The sequence below is a fragment of the Choristoneura fumiferana genome, chromosome 2 (assembly GCF_025370935.1).
Source record: "Choristoneura fumiferana chromosome 2, NRCan_CFum_1, whole genome shotgun sequence".
Taxonomy (NCBI): domain Eukaryota; kingdom Metazoa; phylum Arthropoda; class Insecta; order Lepidoptera; family Tortricidae; genus Choristoneura; species Choristoneura fumiferana.
Genome location: NC_133473.1, coordinates 10,818,591 through 10,834,460, shown reverse-complemented (window position 1 = coordinate 10,834,460; position 15,870 = coordinate 10,818,591). Strand labels below are relative to the sequence as shown.

The 15,870-nt window shown below is 38.3% G+C and overlaps 2 protein-coding genes across 2 annotated transcripts; one reads left to right on the top strand and one right to left on the bottom strand.

The window, feature by feature from the left end:
• Positions 1 to 3,022: 3,022 nt before the first annotated feature.
• Positions 3,023 to 10,555, bottom strand: xit (ALG6/ALG8 family glucosyltransferase xit). Its single transcript, XM_074108418.1, has 8 exons — positions 10,135 to 10,555; positions 9,042 to 9,314; positions 8,375 to 8,522; positions 7,788 to 8,030; positions 7,129 to 7,234; positions 6,773 to 6,971; positions 6,308 to 6,394; positions 3,023 to 5,158 (listed from the first exon to the last, which is right to left on the bottom strand). Exons 1-8 carry the CDS (start codon positions 10,191 to 10,193, stop codon positions 4,681 to 4,683), a joined length of 1,593 nt encoding a protein of 530 aa, XP_073964519.1. The 5' UTR covers positions 10,194 to 10,555; the 3' UTR covers positions 3,023 to 4,680.
• Positions 10,556 to 10,739: 184 nt separating this feature from the next.
• LOC141443195 (uncharacterized) lies at positions 10,740 to 15,870 on the top strand. The gene is made up of 3 exons (XM_074108411.1): positions 10,740 to 11,758; positions 15,197 to 15,431; positions 15,525 to 15,870. The coding sequence occupies exons 1-3, from the start codon at positions 11,543 to 11,545 to the stop codon at positions 15,725 to 15,727; spliced, it is 654 nt and encodes a 217-aa protein (XP_073964512.1). The 5' UTR covers positions 10,740 to 11,542; the 3' UTR covers positions 15,728 to 15,870.

Below are 15,870 nucleotides of genomic sequence, written 5' to 3'. Positions count from 1 at the left end.
GATCTGACTCACTAGATCCAGCTCCGGTGTCGGTACCGAATCCGCTTATTGAATCCGACTCTTTATTGACTCCGGTTCTTTCGAGCGATTATTAATTTATCTATGGCCGATCCGCCCCGGCTCGGTTCGGTCAGTCGGTGTCGGTACGGTACTGCGGTGACTGAACTGAAGTACAGATTCGTGAGAGAGAGAAAGATTCGTTCGTTAGTTCCAAGTCCGAGTACCGAACCGACCGACCAACCAAACATAGATAATAAGATCCAAGTCCAAGATCCGATCCGCAGGGCTACTACGAACCGAAGCGAACCGAACCGGCCAACCAAACATAGATAATAAGATCCAAGTCCAAGATCCGATCCGCAGGGCTACTACGAAACTCCAAAATCGAAGTTCGTGACGTGCGGTCCCTCTGACACTTATACTATTTAATACGAGAGCGGAGGAGAGCGGTACGATTACAACTTCGAGTTTCGTAGTAGCCCTACCGATCCGATCGAGCGAGCGAGAGCGAAAGCAGACGGACGGAGCGAGTCAGTGTGAGTGAGCGTGACGGCGATCACGAGCAGGCGAGCCGCTCGATCCAGTCGAGTTAGTAACTCCGGAGTCAATAGATTTGAAAGGAGTCATTAAGGGATTCGGATCCGCTGAGGATCTGACTCTTTTGAATCTTCAGATCCGGATTTACCACCTCTAGTGCTGAGGCACCGACTTCGATCTAGTAGGTACCTAGAAAAATATTTTCAAGGGTTTTGTGTCGGTTCCATTTTCCGTTGTTTTTTATTTTTTTGGAGTCGGTTTTTATTATGAATAATTCATTCCATCCTTCCATTATAATTTTTATAATGATTAGGAGTTTCGATCGTTAGTAGGTATAAGAAAATATAATATATGAAAACCAATATTAGTATGAACAAGGTGTGATTAGTGATATTATGAATTCTGATGGATGATTATGAGTTTCGATCGTTAGTATTAAAAAAAATATATGAAGAGTGATCCTTATGATGTAAAATGGTATGAGAAACATTTTCGGACTTCCGATAATAGGACTTAAAAAGATATGTGAAAAAATGCGCACCCATATCTCTTCACTGGTGTGACATCTAAAAAAAATTGCCTGATGGGAATCGAGTTGTTACGGCACCACGCCACTGCTAATGATGCTATTAAACCTACGAGTATAGAATGTTATGCAATTTATTAAAATTCGTGTTTTGCACTCGTAAAAAAGAGGTTTCCAATAGTTCGGCTGGTGGACAATCCCGTGCAGTTTCTCCTGCGAGTTACTTATGTATATTTCTAAACTAATAACTAAACGTTTTGGTCATAATTATCACTATCACCGAGTTAGGTACGTAGGCTATATTTTAGAGCTAGCCCGCACTACGTCCAACTGCCACGGTTATTTACGTGACTTTGTGAATCAAGTAAACTTAAAGCCGCCAGTGCGGCCGCTTGCACTAGTCTAGTTACTTTATTCACAAAGACACGCGGTTAAAAACCGCTGCGGTTTAGCCGTAGAGCGGTAGTGCGGCCTAGGTCTTATGCTGGAATCATTTTAAGGCAATAGCTAGTGCGGCACACAGTGTTAGTTGCTAAAACGTAAAACGACTGGGCTCGGGACTGAGTACAATTGAAACTGGTTGCGAGGCAGCGTTGAGGCGTTAAACGAGCGCATCCCTTAATTCCGTCGTCTTATTTCCCCTGAATATTCATGCCGCGATCGACGTGCGCCTTGCCTTTATTCTCTGTAAACACGGATACGTGTTCCTTCAAGCCTTTCTTGTCTTACCTAAGTATACAAAGTTACATCTATTATTGAAATGACTAAAATAACAAGGCTGGAAAAGCCACGAGTCTGCAAATTGCTGATATTGACATGGGAAAACTGCAACACACACGATAACTGTTCATATGTTCATCCCCATACCTCACATATTTCGTTTTCTGGTTTTTTTTACTGTAAAAATTGTTCTCCGACGGACAGCGCCATACTTTTAACCTCTTCACCGCCACAAAACAAACGAAGTGACGTGCACGTGCTCTGTAGATACGCCACAGAAAAAACAGCGACAAATCAACTTTATTTTTAATTCCATTGTAGAAGGATTAATTTAGAGTTTAATGTTGGTCATGTGTAGATGACCGTGGCGTGTGAGGCATTCCATTGGCTGTCACGACTGGATGACTGGCGGTGAAGAAGTTAATCTAACTAACTAGGCTATTCTAACGCTGTCAATTCAACATGCTGTACGTAAGTTTAAATTCATAATTAAGTAAGGTGTTTAAAAATAATAAACAGTGTTAATAATTTCACGTTTATTTACTTACATACAATATCATCAACTCTTCATTATCTCATGAACACCAATGCCACAAAAATCACAAGTGCTATAAATCGACATATGTAATTTTTAACTTTAGGTATCGTACAAAATCGTTTTGTAGCGTTTATTATGCTAAAGGGGTCAGGAATTCTCCTAAAAAATCGACTAGGCGCTTTCCTTAAGACTAACAATTAGTCGAAACTAATTTTATAAATGCGATACCTATTGAACTTCTGCATGTTGTACATTTTTTACTATTTTGTACAAATAAATTACTAAACCGATTTCGATAACTTTCGTAAGACAGAGGCTTATCTGACGCACGGGCTAGGAAATAAGCCAGTGTTTTAAAAAAAAACTATTTAGTCCACCACCAGTACCTAAGATTATCAGAGCATATTGGACTCGGACCCAAAGAGGGAAAATCTAAAACATTAATTTTTTTTTTAAAATCGCTGAACTAATGTTGTTTAGTTTGACGAGTAAGTACGATCTGTTTTAATTATTTGTAATTATTTGCTCCTGTTAAATGGCTCACCTGGTATTTAAGAACAGGGCATGTCAAATCATCATCATCATCCCAGCATATATATGTCCCACTGCTGGGCACAGGCCTCCACTCAGAAGGAGAGGGCTCAGGGCAAGAGGGCATGTCAAATATTTTGTATGAAATTGGAACACTTTTCACTTGACAGTTAGATCTTACATGATAGATGGAGCCACTAATATTAAGTTTCTTTTGGCACTGAGCAACTTGTGCTAAAAAAGTAGATAGGTACCTAACTCATACTGCCTACCTACTACTACAGATACAAAGATAAAATGATTGAAAGGAATCATATTTGGAGTACAGATGTGCAAGTTGCAGAAAGTTTCCAAAAAGTTGGGAAAGTTCTCGGAAATTTCAGGAAATTTTCACAAGAAATATAGGAAATTTAAATTTAAGAAACTGAAACTTTCAATACCCATACAAAATTGTGAGAAGTTTCCGAAATTTTGTTATATGAAAAATTTCGCAATTTTGGAAAGTTTCCTTTGGCACACATCAGTAATTTTGAGTAAGCGTGATTGAATTTAGTTTAAAACATTACACCCACGTGATAAATATGATAATATACAAACCTATTAAAAACATATAAAGTCTGATCATTTCATTATAAAAGGACGAATTAAATGAAAAAAAAAACATATTACAAATTAAACTTAAGATAAGTACCTCACTTATAATAAGCTCAGTATCACTCTTTCGATCGTTGCAATTCTTAAACCCTTATTTGCATGTTTTTTTTTCTTGTGAATTAAATCAGGATAATGTTAGTAAAATGTAAAAATATATGTGTATAATGTAAGATTAACGGAATATATCTATTTTTAATATGATGTAAATATCCATCACTATGCAAACTCTGATCATAAGCGTAGTAGGTACTAAATAAATAAATAAAAAAATATGTAGGTAGTAATAATTCTTATTTTATTTATACAACAGTTACAAAATATACGTGATGTTTCAGAAAACAGTTACACATAATATAAACTTTTTTTGGCCAAGCTTAAGTGACGACTTGGCCAATTAGTTATTTATAAATAGTTCGCCATACTTTACGTGCGAAGTCGTTGCATAATGGTGTAAATTTCCATCACATACTTTCGAGTTACTTTATTATCGAATTTCGAAAATGTATGCACAAAAAGTAACATAATATCAAATTACATACCTATTAGGTACACATTTATTTTTCCGCATAAATCAATATTTTTGCAGTAATATCCTCCAGAATACAGGAAGGTCAAGAGTTTTCGTAAGTAACATAACTCTGTCACCCGCAAAACTACATTTAATTAAAAGGACAATGTTATGATGGAAATTTCCATGCAAAGAAGGGTTAAACATGAAATGATGAATTGCTACAAACTTTAATATTAATTATTATTCTGATTCCGTGAATCTGTCAGTACTTAAGAGGGATTTATGCATATCGAAAATACAACATCTAAAACGAACTTATACCCTCTACCGTAAAGGTACAGTCAGCAGCGGATGAAGCTAAACAGTCAAAAGAGGACCAAAAATCTAAGTTAGTAGTTACACACATGATCTATCGTCAAAGCAGCATTTTGACTAATTAGATTAGATTCTTCAGCTGCTAAATATCGATACATAACAGTTTCTTAGTAAATATTTTATTTCAGTAAAGAGTCTACAAACGATAATACCTCTATTATACGTAACAATGTTTTTCACAATTTACGACCAACTGCCGTCAGGAAATATGAGAATATTTTCATAGAATCCTAGTACCTAGTAAGTACCTACTACAGCACACACAGGCAAAAGTGTTAATTTCACAGCCTATTTGATTTTCTTGGTATATTGCGTTAAATTCCCCGTGCCCAGCATGGGAACTTTACTAACATTGAAATAAATAAAGTAGTAGTAATAGGTGATCCAGAAATACAGAACACCTACACCACAATAAACCGAGGTTAACATTAGTGGTAAAAATGGCAGCGTTTTGTCCAAACCCCAGATTGTATGAAGCAAATTCTCGTAAACGCACAACACAATGAGACCGTAAACATACAGGGACTCGAAGGGCCCCAGCATAGGAAGTCGAAGAAAGCTGCGTTTCGGTTTCTTATGCTTTGGCTTTTGCGGCTCGTATAAAGTTGGTATATTACCAAATGCAATGGCACAATGTGTCAGCAGCATAAATATTTTGATTGATAAAAGATTTTTTGGGTACAGTAGAGGGAATAAGGAATAGTGTCCAACTGTTGAAAGTATCAGAAACAATCTGCCATCGACGTCTCCCAGCACAGACAGGAAACTGAAACAATAATGCATACTAAAGAAATGGGCATCATATATGTTGAAACATCTTGCAAAAATGTTCGCGGACAGGGCCGGATTAACCAAGTCGGGGCACATAGGCAATGCAATTCTCGGAGCCCCTTTTGTGCCGTATTAAGAGAATCAGCTTTTTCTAAGTTCCATTAAATCAAAAGACCGCTTGCGTCGAAAAAAAAATACCTCTTGTCATAGAGTCATAGAGGATGTGGATTTTCACTGTATAAAACATCTTATCGTAAACCCTTCGTCTTCCCGCCGATTTACAATTTTGTCTAATTGTAAACAAATACATGCAAGACGTTGCGGTATTCTGAATGCAGCACGCTCATTGGCGGGCCGGCTGGTTACGGCGCGTGCGCGCTCTCACTCCCGCGCAGCGCACAGCGCGCAGGTGTGTTGCCAATTTTCGTTAAAAAAGAAGAGGAATTATTAATTTAGTTGCTAAGTCATTATTTACGATGCTCTTTATTGGGGGTTGATTTTGATTAAATTAGTAGACAGATATTGAAGCTCAAAAATAAATAAAGTAGCTGACTTACAATATTAGTCGCCAAATCATCAATTTTTAAGATAAAATATTTATCGGTAGCCGAGTTATATTATCTGTTGTTCGTAAATTGTCGCTCGATTTTGCATAATTTGCTGGTATTGTAAAGATGGCATATTAGTTTAATAGAAGCTGTTCTATTAACCCGTTGCTTGCATACAAAAACAGATGTTCCGTTACGGATGCTAAATAAAACTTATTATTCTCACTGCACTTATTATTTCCCAAATAAAAACACTTTTTAGTTTAGACTTTCCTGGAAAGTCTAAATTAAAATGGTGCATTATTTTGAGTAAATACGCTGGTCTGGTAGTGTGAGAGTGAGTCATGCATGATAATGATAACTGACTGAAGACCAAAAAGTGGCACAGCGTTAAAGCTGCGTTAGCACGTAGTTATAATTTCCATTATTTTTTTTTCAATTGTGACACGAAAATTAATCATACATTTGTATAGATAATTTTCGTGTCACAATGAAAAAAGTTAATGGAAATTATAACTACCTGTTAACGCAGCTTTAACGGTGTGCAACTTTTTGGTCTTCACCCAAGTAAGCATGTGAATACAGAATTTTCTTACCTCATTGGAATTAAAATTAATAGGATAGCCTTTTCATGGACATGCCATCCGAACATGAATGAGCAAGTAGCGCACACCACCATACATCTGAGGAAAACGAAAATTATAATGAAATTAATTAAGACCTTGTTTCGAAATACCAACATTATTAACAACCAACAGCGGGGTAAGCTTATCATGGGCTTGTCTACACACAAATTCTTGACAAATACAAGGGCGTCGCCAAGGGGGGGCAGGGAGGGGCAGCTGCCAAAGTTGCCAAATGTAAAGCAACCAAACTAAAGTTACTACAATCGCCGTAGATGTAAGGCTCGTACTAGAAGTGAAAAGCTCCATGTCCTCTCGACTTTACCTACAATACATACTTTTCTCATTCTCCAAATCAACTTGCCCCCACCTGGGCCACCGGCTGGCGACGCCCTTGAACAAATAGCATGAGGCCATTATTTTTAAATGAAAACAAACCTAACAAAGCTCACAGTCCTGTACTTTCTGTCAGCTCCAAGATGCCATAGTTTTATCAGAGCTGGTAGCATTGTCACAGCAGTCAGTACCAGGGTAACTACTGGTTTAATTGAAGGCAGCACAGTATGCTCAAACTCTTGCACCAAGCCACCAGTCATTGACGCCTCTACTTTCGGTACAACTATGCCAGCTTTAGGTACTGTAAGAAAACAAACATTATTTTCGAACAATCTGCAGTACCATCTAGTTTATCAGTAACTGAAAGAAATATTTTTGTCAACGTATTAAAAAACGGCAGTAGGTACCTACTATTTATTCTTTACGTGCTTGTGTGTATACTAATCAAAAATACTTACAGCCATGTTGAAGCACTTTATCGGCAAAATTGTATAATGCCCAAAAGTTTGGAGCCCAATAGGCATGACACAATCCTCTTTTGAATGGAAACAGTCTTGATATTATCTAAAAGCAACAATTAATTAATACATACATTGCCTGCTACCCACGCACGTTTCTTCTCAAACAAGCCAGAATTTTTATCATATTTATTAGAAAATATATACAATTCTCGCTTCATGTTAAATTACAGGTTTCCAGCACTAAGTTTCTGAATAAAGCTGCAGACAGACGCCCAGATGTTTGCACAGACGGACGGAAGACAGACAGTTGGTAATGCAGATGAACAAGCCAATAGATAGAGGATGGACAGCACATAGATGCACAAAACTATAAGGGTTCGGTTTTTTACCATTTTGATTTTCATTGTGGTTTTTGATCGTCAGTTGACGAATAGCAAGTTAACCTTCATGACTTTCTTAGAAAAATAGTGTAGTTATGTTCCCTTGTGTTTCACACCATAATGTTGGAGTCCAGAGTTCATGGTTAGCAATAGACAGCGCTGCTGCCCTCTCATATTAGGTCCCTTTATTGCCTTTAATCTTTTATGACTTGATAAAACTGGGCACAGCACAGACTATTTTCATAATAGAATCCTAAGAAGCATTGTTTTACTTACCTGGGGTATATGATCAATGAAGGGCCCAAACGACAAGACAAAAATTGTGATAACAGCAATTGCAACTTTAAATAAATTGATGAAAGAAAACGAATACCAAGGAGTATGTACTCCATCATTAGTTGATATTGTGAAGCAGTATGCTCTGAGCAAGTGCACGAAATATGCAGGAGCGACATACAGGTATATGTGCTTCAAATTTAATAACACTGTAAACCATATTGCAGCACTGATGAAGTTACCCTGAAACAGTAAAATGGACAATTCAAGTACATTTTCAACCAGTATTCAAGTTAAAACACATTTTATATCTTTGGTCTTCCTGACTGAGATCAGATCTTGACATTTATGGATCAATAAGTAAATGCGATGGACTATGCGCAAAGGAGGGTTAATAAACAAAAGTTCCCAGAGGGTCAAAGTGTGCTATGAGGATCCCTAGAATTCAAGAGGCAGCACAGTTGCATTAAACAGCTCATTTACATTCAATTTGGTACATATTTTGTCAACAATTGACAGTATACATTTTAAAGAACTCTTGCTAGTTTTAAATGTATTATTCAAATTTAAGGTAGAATTTTCCTTACTCTTATCATATTAGACATGGAATAAAGGAGGAAGCCATATAATACTCCATTGTATTGAAAATGAATATGGTCGACCATCAGCAGGCCAGGGTTTGAGATCAAAAGGATGAACACCAGCAGTTTACCATCACTAATCAGATTTGAACAACTGAAATGAAACAATTTAACATTTTAAAACTACACAGAATGACCATAATAATTTTATCCAAAAATCACTTATTCAATAAGAGCACAAGAAGATAATAAGAGCACATACAAGTATAATTTACACTATTTGATTGAGATTGAAAATTTATTTCCAGATTTTAATTTCCTCCATATCTCAATTCAATTTAGGCTATTATAACAAGCACTTATGAATGTCAAAAAAATGTCTGTTGAGAAGAATCCGACAAGAACCTCAACAAGTTGCACTGCAAAAACAACTACAGTATGCACATGACACTTGTGCGCGCTGATCTGCACTCACATTGGCCACATACACCTTGCCCTTTGCATCACTCACAGTCCCCAACTATAATTACTTACCTCATTTTGTACTTTTGCACAATAACAGTCACCGCTACACATAGTGTAAAATATACTGCTGAATTGAACTGAACAATTTATATTTGAGTTGTTTTAGCACTGTAACTGTACTGGTGTGTTTTTTATATTAACTACTTACCTCTTTGCACTGGCAATGTAAATAAAATCTAAGACAATCACAGATAATCTTTGGAATATTATAGTCATATCAGATGCATAATTTAAATTTGTCAAATATAACATTTGGGGGTCAAACAGTTTTGCCACAAATGATAATACATATTCCAACCAAGCGAAGAATGGGGGATAATCCAGAGTCCATTCTGAAGTGGTATCATAGTACCACTGGCTTACGGAGAGGTTGTGTGTTACTGCCAACCAGTTCCTGTGAACTTCGAAGTCAGTAGAATGGCTGAAATGTAAATTTTTGCAAGCTTTACTGTCTATCACACCCTGAAGCATAGATATGGCATACATAATGAACAAATTAAAGGTCATTTAGTCTGAATGCAACTTTTAGTGTGTAATTGGAATCCTTGATTTTTCCTTATTCGTAAATAATATAAGTTGGATATCAGAATCAATTCCAATAAGTTGATGCACTAGCTGTTGCCCGCGACTCTGTCCGCATAGAATTTATTTATTGCTATCCTGCGGGAACTATGCAATTTTCGAGGATTAAAACTGTCCTATGTCACTATCACTATATACCTATCTCACACTATCTGCATGCCGAATTTAATCTAAGGCCGAAGCCACACAGCCAAACCGCCGCGGTTTTTAACCTCATAACTTTTTTATACAAACTTAAAACCGCCAGTGCGCTCGCTTGCAGTAGTTTACTTGATTCACAATCACGCGGTTAAAAACCGCGGCGGTTTAGCCGTAGTGCGGCTTTGGCCTAAATAGGTTCAGCGGTTTAGACGTGAAGGTGGGATTGTACTTAAAGCAGATTGTGTGGTCAATACAATGTAACGATTCATTATTACTGAGTTTATAATATGACGACAAGACACGTTATGAAAAAGGTAGAAAATTAAGTATTTATTTTTACGTTCTTTAGCAACAATATTTCGGTTTGCAACAACTGCCAAATCATAACGTAGATGACTGAAACAGTGCGCTAAAGTGCGCTTAGTCTTATTATGTATGTTATTATACTAAATAAAAATAAATAAAGCAAGCTCAGAAAATGTACTAAGTAAGTAAATAAAATACGAAAGGTTACTTACTAAAGAGGAATAAATAAACATTTAATAGTGGTCACTATAAGCACAATTTGTACTATCATTATTAAGACTAAAAGTACGCTATTAACGTCATTGAATTATTTAATAAATTTCGCGAATATATTTAGCCGGCTAGGCTACTCCTGTCAGCAAAGGTTGTCAAGTGTCAAATCCAAGTCAAATCAAACAAATTGTAAATGTCAAACTTCCTTCCATTGCATCCACATCAGGGGTGCCGCCACATGCAGTCTCTAGTCGCTCGTTTGAAGCGATAAATCTGGTCTCGTGATTCAATTTTTAATGTGATTTTGATTGCGCCCATTTTAGCTGGTTAACAAAGCGTCACGAAAATTCCCGAAGCTGTGATTGGCTTGGCCGACTAGTCGGCCGATTAGTCGGCTTCTTTACAACCGACTGATCGGCTAGTCGGCCAAAGTCATGATCTGCTCATCTCTAGAAAAGTAAATACCGTATTTACTTTTCATTATCACGAAAATTCAAGTCATAGCTTCAGAATTTTACAAAAAATTCAGCAGTATGACTAAGATTCCTGAGCTTGTCGTTAAATGGAAAATGAACGTAAAAAACTTTAACTACCTAACTGTCAATGTCACAATCGAAAACGTCAGAATCAGAAATGTCGGTTTAGTATATTTGCCTATTATTTATTTTAATAAGAACAATTCTATTATTAGTTTAGTGCTTAGTTTCTCAGAATATTAATAGTAAACAGCGAAATGGCTATACTTCACAGAGCTCTATTCACGTGGTTTATATTTTTAGTGTTCCTCATACTGCTTTGTCTTCGATTAGAATCTAGAACGCACTGGAACTGGTTCATCGTTTTTATTCCTATGTGGGTTTATGATAGCATTCTTTTAATTTACGTCTTGTTCCATATGATATCCCACTGCAGAAATGGTATCGAGAGATTTAGAGGCACAATTAATAAACATGTGTGGTACATAGCAGCAATAGGATTAAAAATGGCAGCACAAATCATTATTTGTATCAAACTGGAATACACAAAAGGAAATCTTCCAATTTATGTTGTCATGACGCCGATTTGGATGCTGCTACCTGTGTTAAGTGTTGAGGTGTTCATGCACCTAATAAAACATTCTAGTGGAAGCAGTAGGTACTAAGTACCTAATAAAAAAAAGCTTGGACATTCCACATGTAAAATAATTTTATGGTGTATGTGAAGGGCAATACATGCTAATGTGAATAAACGCTCCTCTCTGCACAGTCATGGAGCATGTGACTGTTTACTGTAGAGAGTTAAATTTAAACTTGGCACACATTCAGTGTCACAATAGATGTTTACATATATGAAAATCTTCAGTCACTCCAACAAGTACCATGATGATATAACAGGTTGGGTAAACAGAAAATACGTTTTTTGTCTACAATGGGTATACCATCAGCACTTGACCTGTCAGTAAAAGAATCAACTGTGAAGACAGTGACTGCTGGTGAGACTGCCGTGTTGTCTTGTAACAGCAATGATTACAACCACAATTTCTTTTTCTGGCTGTTTGGTAAAGATAAAGTAATTGGCCCGGAAAATTACTATGATGAAAGTAAATACAAGTATGAAGTGCTATCTGGAAAACTTCATATAAATGTAAGTATTTGAATGAACACATTGCTTTTTAACACACTTCTGTTCTTTTATCAATGTACACAATATTTGGATAGATGTAAATACCAGTACCTTAAAAAAGGAGTTTAACTTTGCCTCTAGGTCCCTCAAAAGAGACATTGCCAGAGCTAAGTCATTGCAAATTGGTAGAATTGGCGAGAGACTAGAGCGTCTCCTTTCGGGAATTTCTGCACGCCATCTTTTCCGCCTCTACATGCGGGTAACGATTTGTTGGCCCATGACGCAAAGGATAAAGCTGATCTTCTAGCTAAACTCTTTGCGTTCAACTCGACTTTGGATGACGGGGGACACACGCCGCCTACTATACCGCGGTGTGAGAGCTGTATGCCGGATATCCGGTTCCACCAAAGCTCAGTGTGTAGAGCACTTCTCTCCCTCGATATCCATAAGTCGAATGGGCCCGATGGAATCCTCCCGATAGTGTTGAAGGCTTGCGCTCCTGAGTTGGCTCCGGTTCTAACGCGTCTTTTTCGGCTCTCCTACTCTTCTGGCGTAGTCCCGATCTCATGGAAGTCTGCTCTGGTGCACCCGATACCTAAAAAAGGAGACCGCTCCAACCCATCTACCTATAGGCCAATAGCCATAACGTCCCTGTTCTCGAAGATAATGGAGTCCGTTATCAACGACCAGCTCCTTCGGTACCTAGAGGATCACCAACTGCTGAGTGACCGACAATACGGTTTCCGTAGCGGCCGCTCGGCTGGTGATCTTCTGGTTTACCTGACACATCGTTGGGCACAGGCGATTGAGACAAAGGGTGAAGCATTGGCTGTTAGCTTAGATGTAGCGAAGGCCTTTGATCGGGTATGGCACAAAGCACTCCTTTCAAAACTTCCGTCTTTTGGGCTTCCCGAGAAATTATGCGGATGGATCGGCAACTTCCTAACGGACAGAAGCATAAAGGTCGTAGTTGACGGCGCATGCTCTGACTCCATGTCTGTGAATGCTGGTGTTCCTCAAGGCTGTGTGCTATCGCCTACGCTGTTCCTTCTGCATATCAATGATATGCTGCCAACTGGCGGCATTCACTGTTATGCGGATGATAGTACGGTTGATGCCTCTTACACCGGCCGCGCCAATATTTCTCGGGAAAACGTCACAGAGTGCCGAAACAAACTTGTGTCTGAAATTGAGACTTCCCTTAAAGAAGTTTCAGAATGGGGTCGACTTAATTTAGTCCGTTTTAACCCCACAAAGACACAGGTTTGCGCGTTTACCACAAAAAAGTCTGCGTTTGTCGCATCACCTCTTTTCGAAAGCATTTCCTAGCTACCACAGCCAGTATCGGAATCCTTGGTATCGACATCTCGAGTGAAGTCCAGTTCCGCGGCCATTTAGAGGATAAGGCTAAATTAGCCTCAAAGAAGCTCGGCGTGCTCAACAGATCGAGACAGTATTTCACTTCGGCCCACCGCCTCCAGCTTTATAAGGCGCAGGTTCGCCCACATATGGAATACTGCTCTCATCTGTGGGCAGGGGCTCCCCAGTACCAGCTTCTCCCTCTGGACCGCATACAACGGAGAGCGACTCGAATAGTCGGCTGCCAACGAGTTTCCGATCGACTTGACTCTTTGGCGCTGCGTAGAGATGTAGCTTCACTGTGCATCCTCTATCGCATGTACAACGGGGAGTGCTCCGAGGAGTTATTCGGGTTGATCCCTGCCGCATCTTTTCGCCACCGACCTACGCGACACTTCCATCCTCACCATTTAGATGGTTGGCGGTCCTCTACTGTGCGTTTTTCCAGAAATTTCCTGCCTCGCACAGCAAAACTCTGGAATGAGCTATCGCCTGCGGTATTCCCGGACCGCTATGACCTTCAAGTTTTCAAGAAAAGAGCGTACTCCTACCTTAAAGGCCGGCAACGCACTTGTGACTCTTCTGGTGTTGCAGGTGTCCATGGGCGACGGTAATCGCTTACCATCAGGCGATCCGCCTGCTCGTTTTCCCCCTATACCATAAAAAAAAAAAAAGATTCCTAAACTATTGCTTTAACACATTTGCAACCACATATCTATTGCTATGCTCATAACAAGTAGCAGTGTTTTTCTGCTTTGTAGCAAAAACTGCAGACAAACAGAAAATTCTACTAGCAGGTTCTTGGCACTGAATGTGCTAAAAAGTCATGCAACAGGCTAGTCTTCAAAAATTCTAATTAGTTCATCCGTTACATTATCAGAAAATATTGGGCATATTTGGAACAAACTACCAGAACATGTTGAATGTGAATCAATTTAAGACAAGACACTGGCTAGACCAACACATTAACCACAGTACAAAGAATACTTGACCTAGGAACAGTTCCATACAGACACCTATCAATTGCTTCCAACTGCCTGCCTGATAATTTAAATAATAAATAGTACATTGTTTCTTAAGGGCGGTAAATAAGGAATTACGAACGAGTCTATTAGAAGCCCGAAGTCGAAGACTGAGGGCTTTAATGAGTCGATGTTCGTAATTCTAGTACCGCCCGTGCGACATACAATGTTTTTCATCACATTTGCGAGTAAAATTTTATATTTGTAAAAGAAAAAATATATTTGTTCCAAATATTGGCGATACCTTAGGCTGTGCTCTTGGCAGCACCACCCTCTACCTCGCCCTCCCTCAGCATGTGCCTGAGCCGAGTGTGCATGTGGTCCTGCTGCTGCACCGTGCGCAGCATCGCGCGCGCGCTTCAGTACGGCACGGACTCATTTACCGACCTTGGGCTTCATGAAAAGAAAATTTGTATGCGCAATGACCGACCACGGGTTTCATGACAAGCACATTAAGGTCGAGGGTTTTATTTAGGGGGTTGCAATCAAGGTAGCCTTCATGTTTTGACACTGTTTACGAGCAAGTGTGATGAAAAATATTTTTCTTTTGTCAATTAAAACAAAAATTGATTTTTGATGAAGATATAGGCAGGCAGTTGACAGTTTTTCACGGCGTGACATCACAAGCCCCCATTTCCGAACTTGGGCATGCTTCATCTTTGTAATTTTTCGTTTGATTGACAAAAGAAGAATTTTTGTGTCCAATATTTTCTGATAATCTAACTGAAGGACTAAATAAATACATAGAATAATATTTTTTACCTGAGAAACTTTCCAATTGTATAGAATAGATAATCAAATCAATGACACAAATCTAAAATCTTTATTTAAAAATATAACAGAAATATACTGTGTGACCAGAGGCCGTATTGCCTTAAGTTTCTGACGCTTGCGATCGCAATCAAATGACAGTTTTTGTATGTGAAATCAGAAATCTGAAATTTTATTGCGATTGCGGTCGTCAGAAACGGTAGGCTATACGGTCTTTAATAGGGTAGCAAATAATATAAGAATTCTAACCTAACCATAAACTAACATGTGGTTTTGGCTGAAATTCTTGTTCTTATTTATGTTGTAGCATGTTACCCCAGCAGAATCAGGATCCTACAGATGCATTTCAAAAAAGCTTGATGGCTCTGGTATCTCAGTTGGGGAAGTGGAGATGATAGTCTCTGGCTCAACATTCTCCAGCATAGATGCAGTTAAGATAGTGGCTATAATTGTTTCTATTATTGTGTTGATCAGCTGTGCCGTAATATACTGGAAACTGAGGAAAGATTGGAACCGACATGATGGACGCTCTATCATTGCAGGTAATTTTTAACCTCCAAAATGTAAATCAGTACATAATCTCTATGATTCATACAACATGTTGTGTATTGATGGATATTTATTTTTCTTGATAGTTGATGATACAGAAGAAGAAGATGGTGATGAAATATACAATCCAACAACCACAACTACTTCCAAAAAAGAACCAGTTGCTGGCCCCAGCAGGAATCCCTCATCAGAACATCTTTTCTATGGCATAGACAATCACGGCTTGGACACTGATTTTAATTCCGTGTTTGAAAATATTCAAATTAAGTCACCAGCCAGTTTAATATGATTTGTTTAAAATATTAAAATACAATTTTGTATAGGCTTGCTTTTTAACAGATTATCATGTTATATCATAACATTATGATGGAGGTAACTAATGTATTGTTATATATGTAATTCTGTTAGTAGTTGTCTGTTGATTTGTGCATA